Raw genomic sequence first — 14361 nt, forward strand, 5'->3', positions numbered from 1 at the left:
GAACAACTTGCTCGTAGGTCCAGCGTTTGTGAGCCATGTGCTCATCCCAGAGCAAACCTTGGGCTGGGAGTTGGTGTCTGGGTTTACGCAGGTTGTCTCTGGGCCTTGAGCATCCCATTCGATTCTCCCACGTTTCACCTTGTGGGACATAGGGAAAGAGAGCTCCTCACCTGTGTTTTGGGAAGGGGAGGTACCTGATAATGTGTACAGTGCCTAGCACGGCACGGTCTTTGTCTTCTGACCTCTAGGTGCTGCTGCAATACAACCGATTGTCTCAGGGGAGTTAATCTGACAGTGTATACACATACAAGTCAGGATGCTGAGCTGCTCTTCCCCATGCTGTGCCAGCTGACTTGCACACCAGACCCTATGCTTCTTGTCTTGACACCTTGTGAAGCCTCTTCCAGCCAACAGAGGAACATTTCCACTTTATTTGGCCACCCCAGGGCCTGGGTGTGGGTTTGAAGGGAGGCAGCCTTTGACCCTTTCATCCTGGGATGCTGCAGGAAGAGTGAGCGGCGCTGCCCCGGCTGTAAGCACGAGGCTGGAGGAGTCATAATGATGGTGAAGGTCCTTGGGGCCCGTGGTGCTCACAGCCCCTTGCCACCAGGTTGCAGGTGGGTTGCAGTGCCCAGGTGCTGCGATTTGCTTATCTAATGAGGGAGTCCTGCTCTGGCTCCTGCGGGATCCGGGGCTGGTCAGAGCTTTGGGTGGCACCTGCACCACTGCCTGCTTATGAAAATCATCTCGGGTGTAATTAATTTCTGCTTTCCTGGTGGATGTAACTAACCGGGGATCTGCTGCCTATTATTTGTGAGGTAATTGAGGGAAGCGGTGCCTACTGCACCAAAGGATGAGAACCCTTTATGAAGGCTGAGAGAACTATTTGTTGTTAGAGTGATTTAAAAAAAAATCCTTTGTGGGTATTCCTCTGAACCACGACTGCTCTGGTGACGACAGCAGAGACTTGGCTGCGATGGGAGACCAGAAATATCTGGGCGAAGGAGACGGGAGCTGGCTGCGCAGCTCGGTTTGCATTCCCCTTCTCCAGGTCAGTGATGAGAAGGTCCCAGACACTGGATTTATTCCTGATCTTACACAAAACAGCTTTGTTAGTGCACCGTAGCTATGTGCAGTTTGTGCTCTCCCTAGAGCAAACAGGGGCATGTCTGAAGCCTCGCAGCCTGTGCTCTCATGCTCCCTGCTGCCTTGCCTACGCTCCAGCAGAGCTGGCTGATCAGAGAACATAAACTGCATCTCTTTGTGCTGGTGTAGCTGCTTTTTTGCCCTTTTGTATTTTTGCACTTCTGGAGATGTCCAGGCTTGCATTCAGCCTTGCCTGAAGAGTGAGTCTGAGCTGTCAGGCCTTACGCTGCGAGGAGCCACCATTTCTTCAAGTCGGGGCTGTTGTATTTAACTCCTAATGCTGTTCTGCTGTAAGAACAGCTCTGTCTCCAAATTGCTGCTCGAGTGTCCTTTGTCTCCCTCCTCCCAGGCCAGCCGTGTGTCACTGAGGGGCCAGCCCAGCTCCCAGAACCCGAAGCCACTTCCCTGTTCCCAAACACGCCGACCGAAGCCGTGCAACACAAACAGCACTTGGGCATGCGGGCTGCAGAGCCCGACCACAAAGTGGGGCTTTTATTCTGGGCCTGGGCTATTTATATATCGTCAGTGGGAGAGCTTTCCATTCACCGAGCTGCGCTCTCCTTTAGGATACTCTTAATTAAACATTACTTGAGGGAGCCAATTTTTCTAACTGGCTGAGAATTCAAGTGGTGGAAGCAGGATTTTTTTTCCCTTCTCCTGCTGAAAGCTGAAGAAAGGAGGAGGAATCCTGTTGGCAGGCTACCTGCAGAGGCCACATCTGTCGTCCAGCACCATGAGCTGGCAGTGTAAGGCAGGGGACACCCTGCTGAGGAGGTGGGAGGGAGGCACAGCTGCTGGCTGAGCAATGCCTGGCAGCGTTGTGCAACTACCTAGGGAAGGAAGTGAAAATTTATCATTACAATGCAGTTTCAAGGGCGATAGTAAATGAGGGAGCTGTGCTGCAATGCTGCTTAACTGGTGTCTGCTGGGGTGGAATGGCAGGGCCAGTGGGGGCACAATGGTAGTGAGGGCCTCGGCTCACCTCCAGGAACGGGGCCAATGCAGGCTCTTCCTAAGATAAATATTTGAGGCATGGCACTGAGCCCTCCACATGGGTAGTCAAACTCCAAACTGATGTTGTGGCCTGATACTGCTTGTGTCTGGCTGATCTGTGTCCCACACAAGCCTGGAAATGGGGGAGGAAGCATGTACTGAGGTGTCTTGTTGATACCCATTTTTTTTTCCTTATTTTCACTGAAATAAAAAGATCCTGTCAAGGAGCAAAGCCACAGACACTGGAGCAATAGCACAAAACCTGAATGAATTATGTGGTAGGCAGTGCTACTATCTGATTGCTACTGTCAGGGTAGAAATAAATAGCTCAAGTCTTCCATTCCTAGTTTTCTTTCAGGATTTTGTCCAAGGAAGACAGGCACTGGGACCACAGGCCTTTGCTTTCTGACTCTCAGCTACATCATTCATAATCTCGAGAAGCTTCATCTTCTGCTGTGAGCCAGGAGGTGTGTGCAGCTGCTACACCCGCAGGGATTTCAGCCATCTGATTGTCTTGTCTCCCTTTGTGCTCTCCTCTTGCTCTTTGCATTCCTCTGGAGCAGCCCGGTTCACTGTGTGGCTCTTCTCTGGGGCTTTGTTGTACACGCACCTCTGCTCCAGATGCTGCAGGAGAAAGGCATTTCCCCCATTTTAAGGCTGTTTCCTTAATCTGCGTGCATACCACTGACATACCTCGGTGTAGGAGCCATTTCACGTTGAGCCCTGGCTCCACCTGAAAGCAGCTGTTCTGCCTTGGAAGCTGCTTTGAAAAATGTATGGATAAAACTTCGTGCCGTCAGCCGATCTGTGCGGTTTGCTCCCTGAGCTGCAGAAAATGCCGGCTGCGTTATGCCCCTGGGAAGCAGCCCTGAACATGCGCCGTGCCGGGCTCCTCGCCTGCCCTGGGGACCCAGCTCCGCTCCCCTCCCGTGCTCCAGCTGCCGAGGGGGCTGGTGCCTGGGCTAAGCATCGCCCCCGAGCTCCCTTCCTGGGTGCTGTGCTGAGCTCGCTGTGGACACGGCTCCTGCTGCTGATCCGTGATGAGACCTGGGGTAATTACTTGATTTGCTGCCTCCCTGGTGCTTGTGCACAGCTGGGACAGGCGAGCGGCCTGCGTGTGCATGCAGTGGGGTTTCCCCATGCATAGATTAAAACATAAACCTGTGCCAACTCCAGGTAGAGTGGAGGGGTTTGCTGTGCGTGTTTACAGGTAAAACTGCGGGGTTTGCTTTGCTGCTCCATCAGGATACGTTCCCTTAGTGTCCTCAACACCCCTGAGGTTTTTGCTGACCGCTGGGCTGTGTCTGCTCTTCGAGTATCCAGGCTGCTGTCCTGTGAGCTGTGCTGCCAAGTCGGAGTGCCCAAAGAACAACCTCATCCGTGGAGCCTCCATTCGTGCCTGAGGAGAGCTGGAAGATGTTGATTAATATTCATCTCTCTGTGGCTATTTGCTAATTACTGTTATTCGTGGTTTGTGTTACGGTGCTGCCGAACGTCCCACGCCGCTGTACCCGAGCGGATCCTCGAAGGGTTACATCCCTTCCAGGCGCCGAGTGCTTAGTGAACATTCGTGTTTTATTGCAGCCTTGCTGGGAAATGCTGTTCCTGTTTTCAAGGGTGAGAAGTTGGACATCCTTTGGGGTGAAAGCAAATATAGGTGGCAGAGCTGGGAACTGAGCGTCCTGACTCCCACCGCTTCCCTTCGGTGCTTCCGTACCCGCATCAATGAGGTTAGCTAGGAGCTGGAGACCTTGGGTTTGTTTTAGGGAGCTGTGCAGGCACAGCACTCGCACGCATGACATTACAATGGTGCTACTGTTCTGCTTAATGCGGGAGGGAGCGAGATGTTGTTTAGAAATTCAGCAGCTGGGGAATTGAAGCCCAGGCTCTGCCTGTTTGCGAGGTGTGCCCCGCAGATGTGGTGGGGCTGCTGCAACCCACGGGCTGGGGAGAGGAAAAGAGCAGCCTGGGTGGCTGGGAGGTCTGGATTTGGGCTCTCAGGGCAACCAGGCATCAGCTGGGAGAAGGCAGGGGAACAGCACTGAGCTGCTGGAGTGCTTGGGGATGTGTGCTTCTGTGGGGTTATCTGTCTCGCCAGCGCAAAGAGAGCAGGTAATTTTAAAAGAGAATCAGTAAGAGAATAATGTCCCCTGCCAGAAAATCAGCTGTGGGTTAAATCACACGGGAACTGAGCGGGGTTCCTGGGTGCCCCGGCTGCATGGAGCTTGTCTTTGGGATGTTGTGGAAGGTGGAGAGAGAAATACAGCTGCTGGGATGGGCACCAGCTGCTGGTGCTCTGGGAAGGGTCCTGTCCCTCCTGTGCTCTCTCTGGGTTCCTGTAAAGTTATCACAGCTCACGCTGTGCCAGAAATCAACCCCTTTCTGTACCGAGATCTGTACTGAGGGAAGGGACTGGGGGCTGTATCCTGCCGCAAAACACAGAGGCCATCGGCTCTGGCTTGTTTACTGGCCAAGCTTTCTGCAGCATGAAAGCAGAAATGCAAACCCCCAGTGACTAAATGAATGGAAATCTCAAGCATCGTAAGCAAAGTGTGGTTCTCTTCCCTTTCTGACAAAAAGTCCCTGTGGTTTCTGGGAGGAGCAGCTTGCTTAGGGAGCTCAGGGCGAGTGAAAAGGGACTTCCACGTTAAATGCAGATGAACGTCCTGGAATTGTGAGAGTCCCGTGTGTGCCTCGAGGCGTTTCCTGGCCTGCTTGTCCCACTGAGTGTCTGAGCCCCTGCCCATTTAACTAATAAAACAGACGAGTTCACTGCAGCCAGAATTTTAAGGCTGCAGCCCCTGGCCAGCTCCTGCATCAGCTGCTTCCATGAGGGCTGTGATCCAGGGAGCTGCCAGCAGGAAAGAGGTGATTGAAGCGTGCGGTTTGATCCTTTGCTGGGTAAGGGCACTGGAGAAAGGGAGGCTGTCACGTTATCTGCGTCCATCCCTTTCAAGTGCACCCCTGGGACTGTGAGCAGTGTGAGCATGCCATCAAATACCCCCGGCTCCGAGGTTGTGCTCGACGGGGAGCTTCGATTGCGTGCTTGAGTGAAACGGTTGAAAATACCCAGCTTTTCCTCTGCTGTTCTGGAGGAAAATGAAAACTCGCTCAGCAAAATGCGTTTCCTTCAATAAAACTATTTTTTGGTGTTGGTGTTTCTGGCAGAAAGTCGTCCTCAGCCATGCCCCTGGCTCTCAGAGCTTTGCAGGGTTGGGGGAATGATGGGTGCTGGGAAAAGCAAACCCATGAAACCTGTGGGGATGTCTGATAGCAGCCCTGCACGGAGGGGTCCTGTTGTGCTGGAGGGGCTGCTGACTGGGGGAAGCATCGTCAGGGCCATGTGCTGCTGGTGCCCTCTGCTCTGGGCTCTGTGTCACCGCTGTCTGCTGGCCCCAGCACCCAAATGTGAAGCCAAAGGTGGTGTCGCAAGGATGAGGAGCAAAAAAAGCTGTTGCATGACCTGTCCACGGCTCTCCTGCACTGAACACTTGATGTTCTGCTGGGGTAGAGATCTGTTTCTGAGGGACCTGATCCGTGGGACGTCAGGGAGTCTTTTCAGGTCTGCAGAAGCAGGATCAGGCCCCAGGTGTGCCTGGAGGAGCTCTGTGCTCCAAGGGGAGAGCTCATCTGCTGAGGGCTGGGTCGTCTGCACTGCCAGCAGCCTTGGGAAGGGGAGGAAGGAGAAGCTGCACAGTCCTGGCTCCAAACGAGAACTGAGTCATCTGTCGAGGCTGTCGGCTCCCTCCCAGAGCTGGTTGCCTGAGGCTAACGTGGCACAGAGACAGGAGACGTAAATATATATATATATATACACATGGGAGAGAAAAGTAACAGCTCCAAACATGTGACTGGAATTTTTAAAAAAGCGAATTACCAATTAAAGCCATGTGTGTTGGAGGATGTAACTGCTCCTGAAAGGCTCTTGGAGGCTGTTGTACAGCACGAATGCGGCCGTTCCGTAGTGCCCTGCGTTAAAACAGGCCGGCTCCTCCAGCACACAAACCCTGGGGGAAAGCGGTGGTGTTCCCGTGTGCCAGCAGCCTCCAGGGCCTGACGGGTTACGGTGAGGAGCTGTCTCGGGTTGAGGTAAGGAGCTGTCTCGTCGCCTGTCTCGCCCTCCCTGTTGCTGCTGTCTGCGCTCCTGAAGCGCGTCTCTCAGCGCAGCCTGCTGGCGTGCCCTGTCTGCATTTCCCTGGAAGATGAAGCTGTCTCCGTGCAGGAGCAGAGATTTTTCTGAAGACGTGCATTATTCAGGAGTCAGTACAGAATGAGCTCCCTAGCTTTGGGCGTGTGTGTGACCCTGGTGTTATCTTCGTTCCTCCTTCAGCAGCAGTAGGGAGAGGGAGCAGTGAATTCTTCCAGTGCCACAGCACAGCCTGCGCTCTGCACAGCCCTTATGGCACCTGTCAGGTTACAACAAGGAGCCATCCTAAACCTAAAACAGGTCCGTGGGGAGGTCTCTGCCTGTTTCTCATTCTGTCTCAGCTGTAGGCTTCTGTCAGCAGGTAGTAATGGCAGAACATTAAACCTATGGCTTCATCCTTCCTACGTGCATGGTAACGAATGCTGTGCTGGGTGTACTGTGTGGCAGCAGGGAAGGTGAGGGTGTGAAAGAAACATGAGGGAGGGAGAAAAAGGAACTGGAAGTTAAAACGATGAAGAACGTGGCCTTAGGAAGCTTGGTTTGGAAGGGGGAGGTACGGCTCTGTGGCTGGCTGCAGCAATGACAGAGCATCCCGGTAAGCTGCGGAGCTGCTCCTGCTCTGAGCTGGTTTTCTCAAGAACATCACCGGTGGTTTACCCTTCAATAAACCTCCTCTAGCTTGGATTCTTCTTCAGTGATGGAGCAGCCAGAGCTGCTGCCAGGGCAGCACACAGACCCCCGGCAGTCTTGCTGCGAGCTCCTGGCAGTGTCGCTGGCTGTGCTGTGCCCAAAATCAAGCATCCCTGGGCAGGATGCACGATTGCATGGCAATGCTGCTTGTACTGGGCCTGGTGTAGTCTGAGAGCTGTCCTTGTTAGAGGGCTTGGGTTATTTGGTGTCTTCTCCCTGGTCCAGAACCCAACCCAGCACCCTAGGGGTGGGAGAGCAGCTGCTGTGGTGCAACAGGGGTCGTGTTAGGATGGGAGAGAGGTGCTGAGCTTTGGAGGAGTCTTGGGTACTTCACTGCAGTTGGATGTGCTGCAGTCTTTTACTCTAGAGGAAAACAGAAAAGGCTTTTTGGCATAGAAATAAAACCTTAAAAATATAACTATTTATTTTAAATATGATGCTTCGTCCTTTTCTTCCTCTTACCCAAGGCTCAATTCCAAGGAACATAAAAAGGACATCATCTTTTTGTCTTTGCTCATAATTTTTGCAGTTTGCTTAAAAACCAAATCATTGTGTGGACTAACACATGATTTTGTGCTAGCAATGGGAAAATTACTAGGGAAAGTAATAATGTTCTTGCCATATCCTGGGAGACTTTCCAAGAAACAAACTCTTTATACAAATTCCTGCTGTGAGGGAACAGTACCAGCGTCTATACCACAGCTGCAGAGACGTACCGTGCTTTGCTCTGAGGCTGGCTCACACAGTGAGGCATACTTGCCTGCTGTTCACATGGGATTTACACACTGATATCACCATGTTGGAGCAAAACCTCATGCAGTGCCGTGTCTGGGGATGAGCAGGGACTTGTCTCCGTATGCTTGGTCCGTGCAGATGTTTGTTGTGGTGGATCCAAGCATTCCTGGGGTAGGTGTTATCTGCAAAGCCACGCCAGGACAGAAGTGCTGAGAATTCTGGAAAATGCAGCGGAGGACTAAGCTGTATGATCCTCTGGAAGGAGGAAAACCAGCTTGCAGGATGCTGGAGCTCCAGGGCTTCCCACAGAGCCAGCAGACGCCTGGCATGCTGTGCCACATGGTGCTAGACAGTGGGTCTGTTCTCAGATGAGCAGAGCATGATTCTCACCTTGCATGTGAACTGCCTGGCCGCCTGGGAATCCTGCCACACTCTGATTTATGGGCTCGCAGATTAATCTGATGGTGCACACAGATTCTCTATAATGTCATGAAGAATGCAAAAGCACTCTTGCTGCTGTTGTGCAGAGTCTGGGTTTGCACAGAGGAGCTGCACAAACTGTCTAGAGATGCTGGCAAGGGCTGCACAGCTCTCCTGGCTGATATCTGAGCTCTCAGGGGACCTCAGTTTCCTGGCTTTTCAGACGTGTGGAACATTGTGTTTAGGAAATCCAGAGGGGTGCCCTGGGGCTGTGAAACTGCCAGGGGGAGCAGCAGCATCCTATGCCTGAGCATTGAGTTTGCAAGGCAGCTCTCTAAGTGTACATGTGTCTAGGTTAACTTTGAATATTCAGCACCCCAGAAATTTTCAGGGGGATCTTGACAGTGCTTTCAACAGCCCTTGGAGCATGAAACAGCTGCAGAGGAGCAGTGTAGAATTGCTGCATCCTGCTCTGCTGCACCCCGGCCAAGGAAGATCTGTCCTGCTGGGGTGCTCTGGCCTGGTGTTACCCTCTTCGTTGCCTTTACCTGGGGGAGTCTGAAAAAAGGAATTGTCACCTGTTTGAATTCATGGCCTTGATCCCTCTGTTCCTGCTGATGGCTTCTCAGTGAGCTCTGCAGATCATAAAGGGAGGGTCTGGCTCCTGCTGTTCCTGCTGCTGAGAGCACATCCAGGCCCCTTTCAAGTGTGAGCGGTGCTCTGAGGCCTCTCGGTGAGCTGTGATCACTCAGTGACTCAGGTTTGATGCCTGGGTGGCTCTTCAGGAGGATCCCAAAGGTGCAAAATGCTTGGCTGGGGGCTGAGGGAAGCAGACGAGCCGGGAAGGGAACAGCACCAGCTCGGCTGTAAGGTGTTGAGGAACCAGTGGGAAAACTGTGGTGTGAACTTCATTACTGTTGCCTTGTGCCCCGCACCACGATGATCTGTTTGTCCTGCCTTGGGCCTGTGGGCAGGAGCAAAGCAGTGAGGGCATGAAGCCCCTGGGTGCTGGAGCTGGGTGGATACGGGGCTGGTTCAGGATGAGGCCTTCTGCATGGGGGCAGCTGGGGCAGCAGGCAGAGGGGGCTTTTTTTGTCAGGCAGGGGTTAACCACGCCGTATTCCTGCCCTTGCTGGGACTTGGCAGCATCTCGTCACTGTGCAGTTGTTTTCCTGCCACGGTCGGTGCTCTGAGGCAGGAGAAATTGGCAGCTGGAGGGAGGAAGGAGAAGGGGGGCTGCAGCTGAGGGGGCTTCCAGGCAGCTCAGGCTGAGGAAGGACTTGGGCCCGTGGCCTCTGCGTTTCTGGGGAAACCAGCCTGATTTCCTTGGCTTCAGAAAGCTTCAGAAAAGTTGTCTGGTTGTGGAGGATAGGAAGTCTCCGAAGGCTCCTCAGCCCGTGCAGCTGGGGCTCTGTGAGCTGGGGCTGTGTGAGCTGGAGCCCTGTGGGCTTGAGCCTGGCCCTGCTGCCAGGGGGGTCCAGGAATTACGTGTGGGGCTGGGCAGTGCTTCAGAATTAGAAAAAATAGCCCCCACGAACCAGAATCCATCCTTTTTCAGTAACAAATCTGGTGTGAATGTGCCCCATATGCTGGTGGGTGAAAGGAGGTGAATAGCACCAGAAAAATTGTATCGAGCTGGTCAGCTGCCTTCGGTGTATGGCTGCTGGTGAGTCAACTGCTTGTAAACAAATTTGTTTTCCTGACGCACATCGTGATTGTAACTCCGGGTGTGTTGTAGCAGGAGCGGTGCGGATTTAAATCAGAGCACACACTTCAGCGAGAGGATGTGTGTGTGACCTGGCTGCCAAAGTAACGCTGTAATGAAAAGCCATTCAGGCTGCGCGTCCTCTGTTGCCCTCTGGTTTCTGGAAGTGACTGAGGGAAATAGCACTTCACTTCTGGTGAAATCATCCCAGGAGTGTTGTTTCACTGCTGCGTGATGGATTAATTTCATTGAGGGCCCCAGCAGCGTACCAGCGAGCAGAATGCTCTTGCAAAACTCAGGAAGTTTTTCCTTGTGCTGAAATCAGTGAGTTCGTTTGAAGGATTTAGCAGGATGAGAAGGATTCATTCTCACTTCTTGAAAGCGAGTTCTCTTGCACAGTCCCTCTTCTGAGGCATCTTGATCAGTTCATAGGTTTCCCTGGATTTGTTCAGGTTGGGAATCAGAATGTGCTTTAATGAATTGCTGTCCAAACTGGTATCTCTTCAATCTTAATTTCCATAGGTCCTGGGAAGTTTTTACATCTAGTTTAAGTGCTTTGGATCTGGGTATCAACTGTTAAAACTGTTAACCAGGATGAGCTGAAATGACATTTACACCTTAATGGTAACATTAATTTATGGGTTCCTGTCCATCCTCTACAACTGACTTACTGTGGGCAAGTTCCTTGCTGGATTTTGGCTTCCTCGTGCTCCAAATGGGTAATATTTTATGAAGGCACAATGGTAACTATTTTTGCAGTCCTTTGATCAAAAAGTCTCTACACGTACAAGTTCAGCATCAATAAATGCTTCACAAAATGCTATTAAAACAGCAAATAAATCCCACGTGCCTTCAGGTCTCACCATCCCTATGAACCCAAGCCCCGGAGGAAGTCATTCCACATGGCCTTGGCTGCACAAGACCCTACACGTGGTCCCTGGGGAGCTGTGTGAGCAGGGGAACGCTGGCTGACTTCTGCTTTTAAGCAGGCAGCAGAAGTTTGAATTTGAATTTCTGACAATGACACAGCTTGTCGGAGCCATTATGACTTGAAATGGGGTTGCATTCAGCTCTGCTAATAAGAGGGTAAATGCAACTAAATACAGCTGTCTTCCTCGCTGTCATTTGGTATTTATTAGCAAATATGCAGTGGAATTGAATCCCTTGTAAGTACTCTGCAGCTAATGGTAGATAGCAATTAACTGAAATGAGTACTGTTGAGCACTGACGCTACCATCAGCCAGTGGAAGAGGAGATGTGGAGCCAGCACGCAGGCCCAGCAGCTTCCAGAACACCCCGTAGTTCTCCCCTCTGGATTCTCTCGTTTCATGCCTTTATCAAGACTGCGGTGAAAATCACTTCATCCTGGCCCTCCCAGGAGCTCCAGCTCGAACAAATGTTTTTCAGGCAGCAGTAAGTATATGGATGCCTGTGTGTTTCTGTGAGCAAGACAGACCAAGTGGGTGACGAGGAGGTGTGAGCGAGGAGGGTTGAGCTGCCGATCGCTCTGTGGTTTCCCCGTTTTCCGCCCCTGTGCTGCCTGGGGCGGACGTGGGGCCGAGGCACAGACCCGAGGGCTGGGACGTGGCTGCAGCAGCAGCCCTGAGCTTCGGGTCTGCAGCAGCTGGTGATCCTCCAGAATGGCTAAAAGAAATGTGCAGTGGTGTTTTTTAAGCTAGCAGGGAGAGGGTGAATGTGATGCTGCCCATGCAGTGTTGTTTTCTTGGAATGCTTGGCAAGGAAGATGCAAAGATTTGGGGGAAGCAGGGCATTGGGAGGTCAAACTGTAGCTCCAAGCCTTTAAATCCGTGCCGTGAGCGGTGTTTCCCCTCTGGGGACCTGTATCATCACAGAAGTCCTATATATAGTGCTGTTTTGACAGCAGTCACAGTGATTGTTGTTAATAGCACTGATAACACCCCGTGCCATTTGCTTTGTTTCTTTCTTGGCAGTGTTCTCAGCATCCCCAGCACTCCTGGGACCCTCGCTGCCTTCTCCTTATTGCTGTGTTGCTTGAAAATATATGCTGCATAAGAGTCCTTGTGTCTCGGCTGTGCACCTTTTGTAAAGGCACATTTTTTGCTCTCTAATTCTTTCAGTAGCTTCCAAGGCAGCCACAAGGCAATCGTGCTACGCGCCGTCATTAGCTGCTGTCTGACAGTGATGAATGACCCCGAGAAATCTCGTCGTTAAGGCAATACCAGCCCTTCCTGGTCGTCTCGGCTCCTTCTGCCTTCAGATCACGGTTATCCTTCAAAGAAGACGTGAAGGAGGAGGGAGGGTGGCCCTGTGTGTGCTGCATTGTCCCCGCACGGCGCAGGGTCACCCTCCAGCGTGTGTCGGCAGCAGCACCCGCTCCCATCTGTGAAATTCGCAGCTGTCGCCTTGATGGGGGCCGAGAGTCCTCTGCCAGCATGATGCCATTCACTCCTTCCCCTGGCAGAACGCTGTGCAGATTGCCTAACTCGTCTGTGGCCAAACATGAGGCTTATCTTTGGCCTCTCGCTGCTTTTAATCAATTCGTGCATTACAACTGGTATCTTTAACGCTTTATTTTCACCTGGCTAGGTTTGACGAGGTCTGTCCTCTCCGTGCATTCACACAAACCTTTTTACTCTGCTTGGTGTGCTCCTGTCGTGGTCTGGGACCTGTGCACCTCAGGGGGATGTCAGAGCCTCCTGGCTGCCTGTGGTGGGCCTGGAGTCCATCTGTGAATCCTGCCAGAGCCTGGAAGTCCTGCCTGGCTGCAGCAACGTGCAGATCTGCACGGGTGGTTTGCACAGACTGAGGGCAATGCTTACAAGCAGGGGCTGCTCCAAGTGAATTTTATTTTCTTTCTATTTTTCTCTCCCATATCTTTGCTCAAACCCCCAGCTGGGGACACACACAGCGCTGTTAGCCGCGAGGTTGTGTGGTGGGGGAATTGCATTATCAAGCTTCGGCGTTGTGGCTGTGGAAGTAAGAAAAGCAGCTCGTGTCCTGCAGCGTCCCTTCTGAGCCACGCCATATGGCCGAGCCCAGCACCTTCAGCCTGTCGGCAGCAATGTGCTGGCTCAGGAGGGAGGGAATCTTCTTTCCTGGTATTAAGGCGTGAGCAGAAGTGCTTGCTGAGGTGGTGCAGGCCCAGGCGTGTTGCCTGTGTGTCAGCAGAAGAGAAATTTAATACCTTGGGTGGGGTGGGGGGGACAGAAGGCTGTGCCTGCCCAGGTTGGGAGGCTTTGGTTCAGCAGGCAGGCGCGTGCTCCGTGCGTCTGCCTCTCGCAGACTGGGGACAAGCAGGAACTGCTTGGATCGTTTATGGACTTTGCAGAGCTTCTTTGGGGTCTTTCAAGTGAATGTGTGCTTCTGGCCAAAGACAGCCCTGCTCTGGAGCAGCCCTGAGCTTTTTTCCTGACGAGGAGAGGCGTCTCACGACAGCAGCCAAGGAGGCACCAGCAGGAGCAGCCGCTGCGACCACAGAGGCAAAGAGCTTTGGGAAGAGATCGATTCAGAAAGGAGGGAGATGCATGCCTTTGACCTCGACCATCTTGTGGACTCACCCAGAGCCCTTTTTCTTCTTTGGGAAGTGCTGAAAATATGTGAATAAGCCAAGACACTTGTTTCTGGAGTTTTAGCTGTGGACTCACCTCTCTGGTACCTGAAAGCAACAGATGACGAAGGACTTCTTAGAGGGAAGAGGACAGTGCTTTCTGCAGGTCTTTTGAAATAAAAGCAGCGCTCCTTTTTCCCCTTCCCTTTCACAGGCAGCATACAGGGGAGAAAAATAAGCGTCTCATATAAATGCAGGATCCCAGCAGCTTCCTGGTGATGCTGCCCAAGCGGATGGAGTGAAAACTGGAGAGCAGCGCACGTCGTCCGAACATGAAGATGCCGTCAGCGTCTTCCAAACCCCAGGTCTCACCTGTGAACTTAACAGCAAGAGCTGTCTGCAAAATCGTGCCTAGCAGACCTCAGCCCCGCTGCTTCCTTCTGCCCGTGGGCTTGGAGCTGTGGGTGTACGTTCAGAAAATGCGCAACCTGCAGAAGAAGAGGTAGGAGAGGGCTCAGGCGCTTCCTGTGGGAGGAAGCGGGGCTCTGACTCGAGGCTGGCTCTGCTCACGGCTTTCCTTTGCCAGGGTCTGGCAAGATCGGTTCAATTTGGCTCGCTTATTCGGTGGATTCCTGTCTTCTTCCTGCCCAAATTGCCCTGCTTGTCTTTTCCTACAGACAGCTGAGCTGTAGCCACGAGCAGCTGTTGTGCGTGGAGTGATTTGGTGTGCTTGTGTGTGTTGCTGAACCTTCAGCTGCCTCCTCTGCCCCTCGTGTTGTTTCTGAGCACTGCTAAGCCTGTGGTGACTGAACTGCACGTAAAGGTGCTTCCCTGAGGATGTGGGAAGGGCAGGCAGGTTTTACGAGTGGGTTGTGTTTCCAGTTATAACTCCTGTCCCCAGCTCTCGTCCCTCAGCATGACAGCAGAGTCTTGGCTCAGGGAAAAAGCCGCCTCTCCCCTCCCCTTGCTTGCTCAGGTCCTGAGCTGAGCCGTGAT

General features: G+C 52.6%; 1 protein-coding gene across 6 annotated transcripts in view; it reads left to right on the forward strand.

The window, feature by feature from the left end:
- Positions 1-14361, forward strand: part of GPSM1 (G protein signaling modulator 1) — a 71325-nt gene that overhangs the window by 10457 nt on the left and 46507 nt on the right. Inside the window, exon 1 of one of the 6 annotated variants that reach the window (XM_084494266.1) lies at positions 3739-3756. The exons of 3 other annotated variants lie outside the window; for them this stretch is intronic. Coding sequence is in view for 1 of the 3 variants with exons in the window: in XM_084494260.1 (XP_084350386.1) it covers positions 11092-11249 (158 nt within the window). In the remaining 2 variants the exon portion in view is untranslated. Of the gene's footprint in view, positions 1-3738; positions 3757-4160; positions 4252-11022; positions 11250-14361 lie in introns of those variants that run through there. 2 more of the 6 variants (XM_084494267.1, XM_084494260.1) reach the window with 2 other exon arrangements.

Source organism: Aythya ferina (genome assembly GCF_964211825.1).
Source record: "Aythya ferina genome assembly, chromosome: 20".
Lineage (NCBI taxonomy): Eukaryota > Metazoa > Chordata > Aves > Anseriformes > Anatidae > Aythya > Aythya ferina.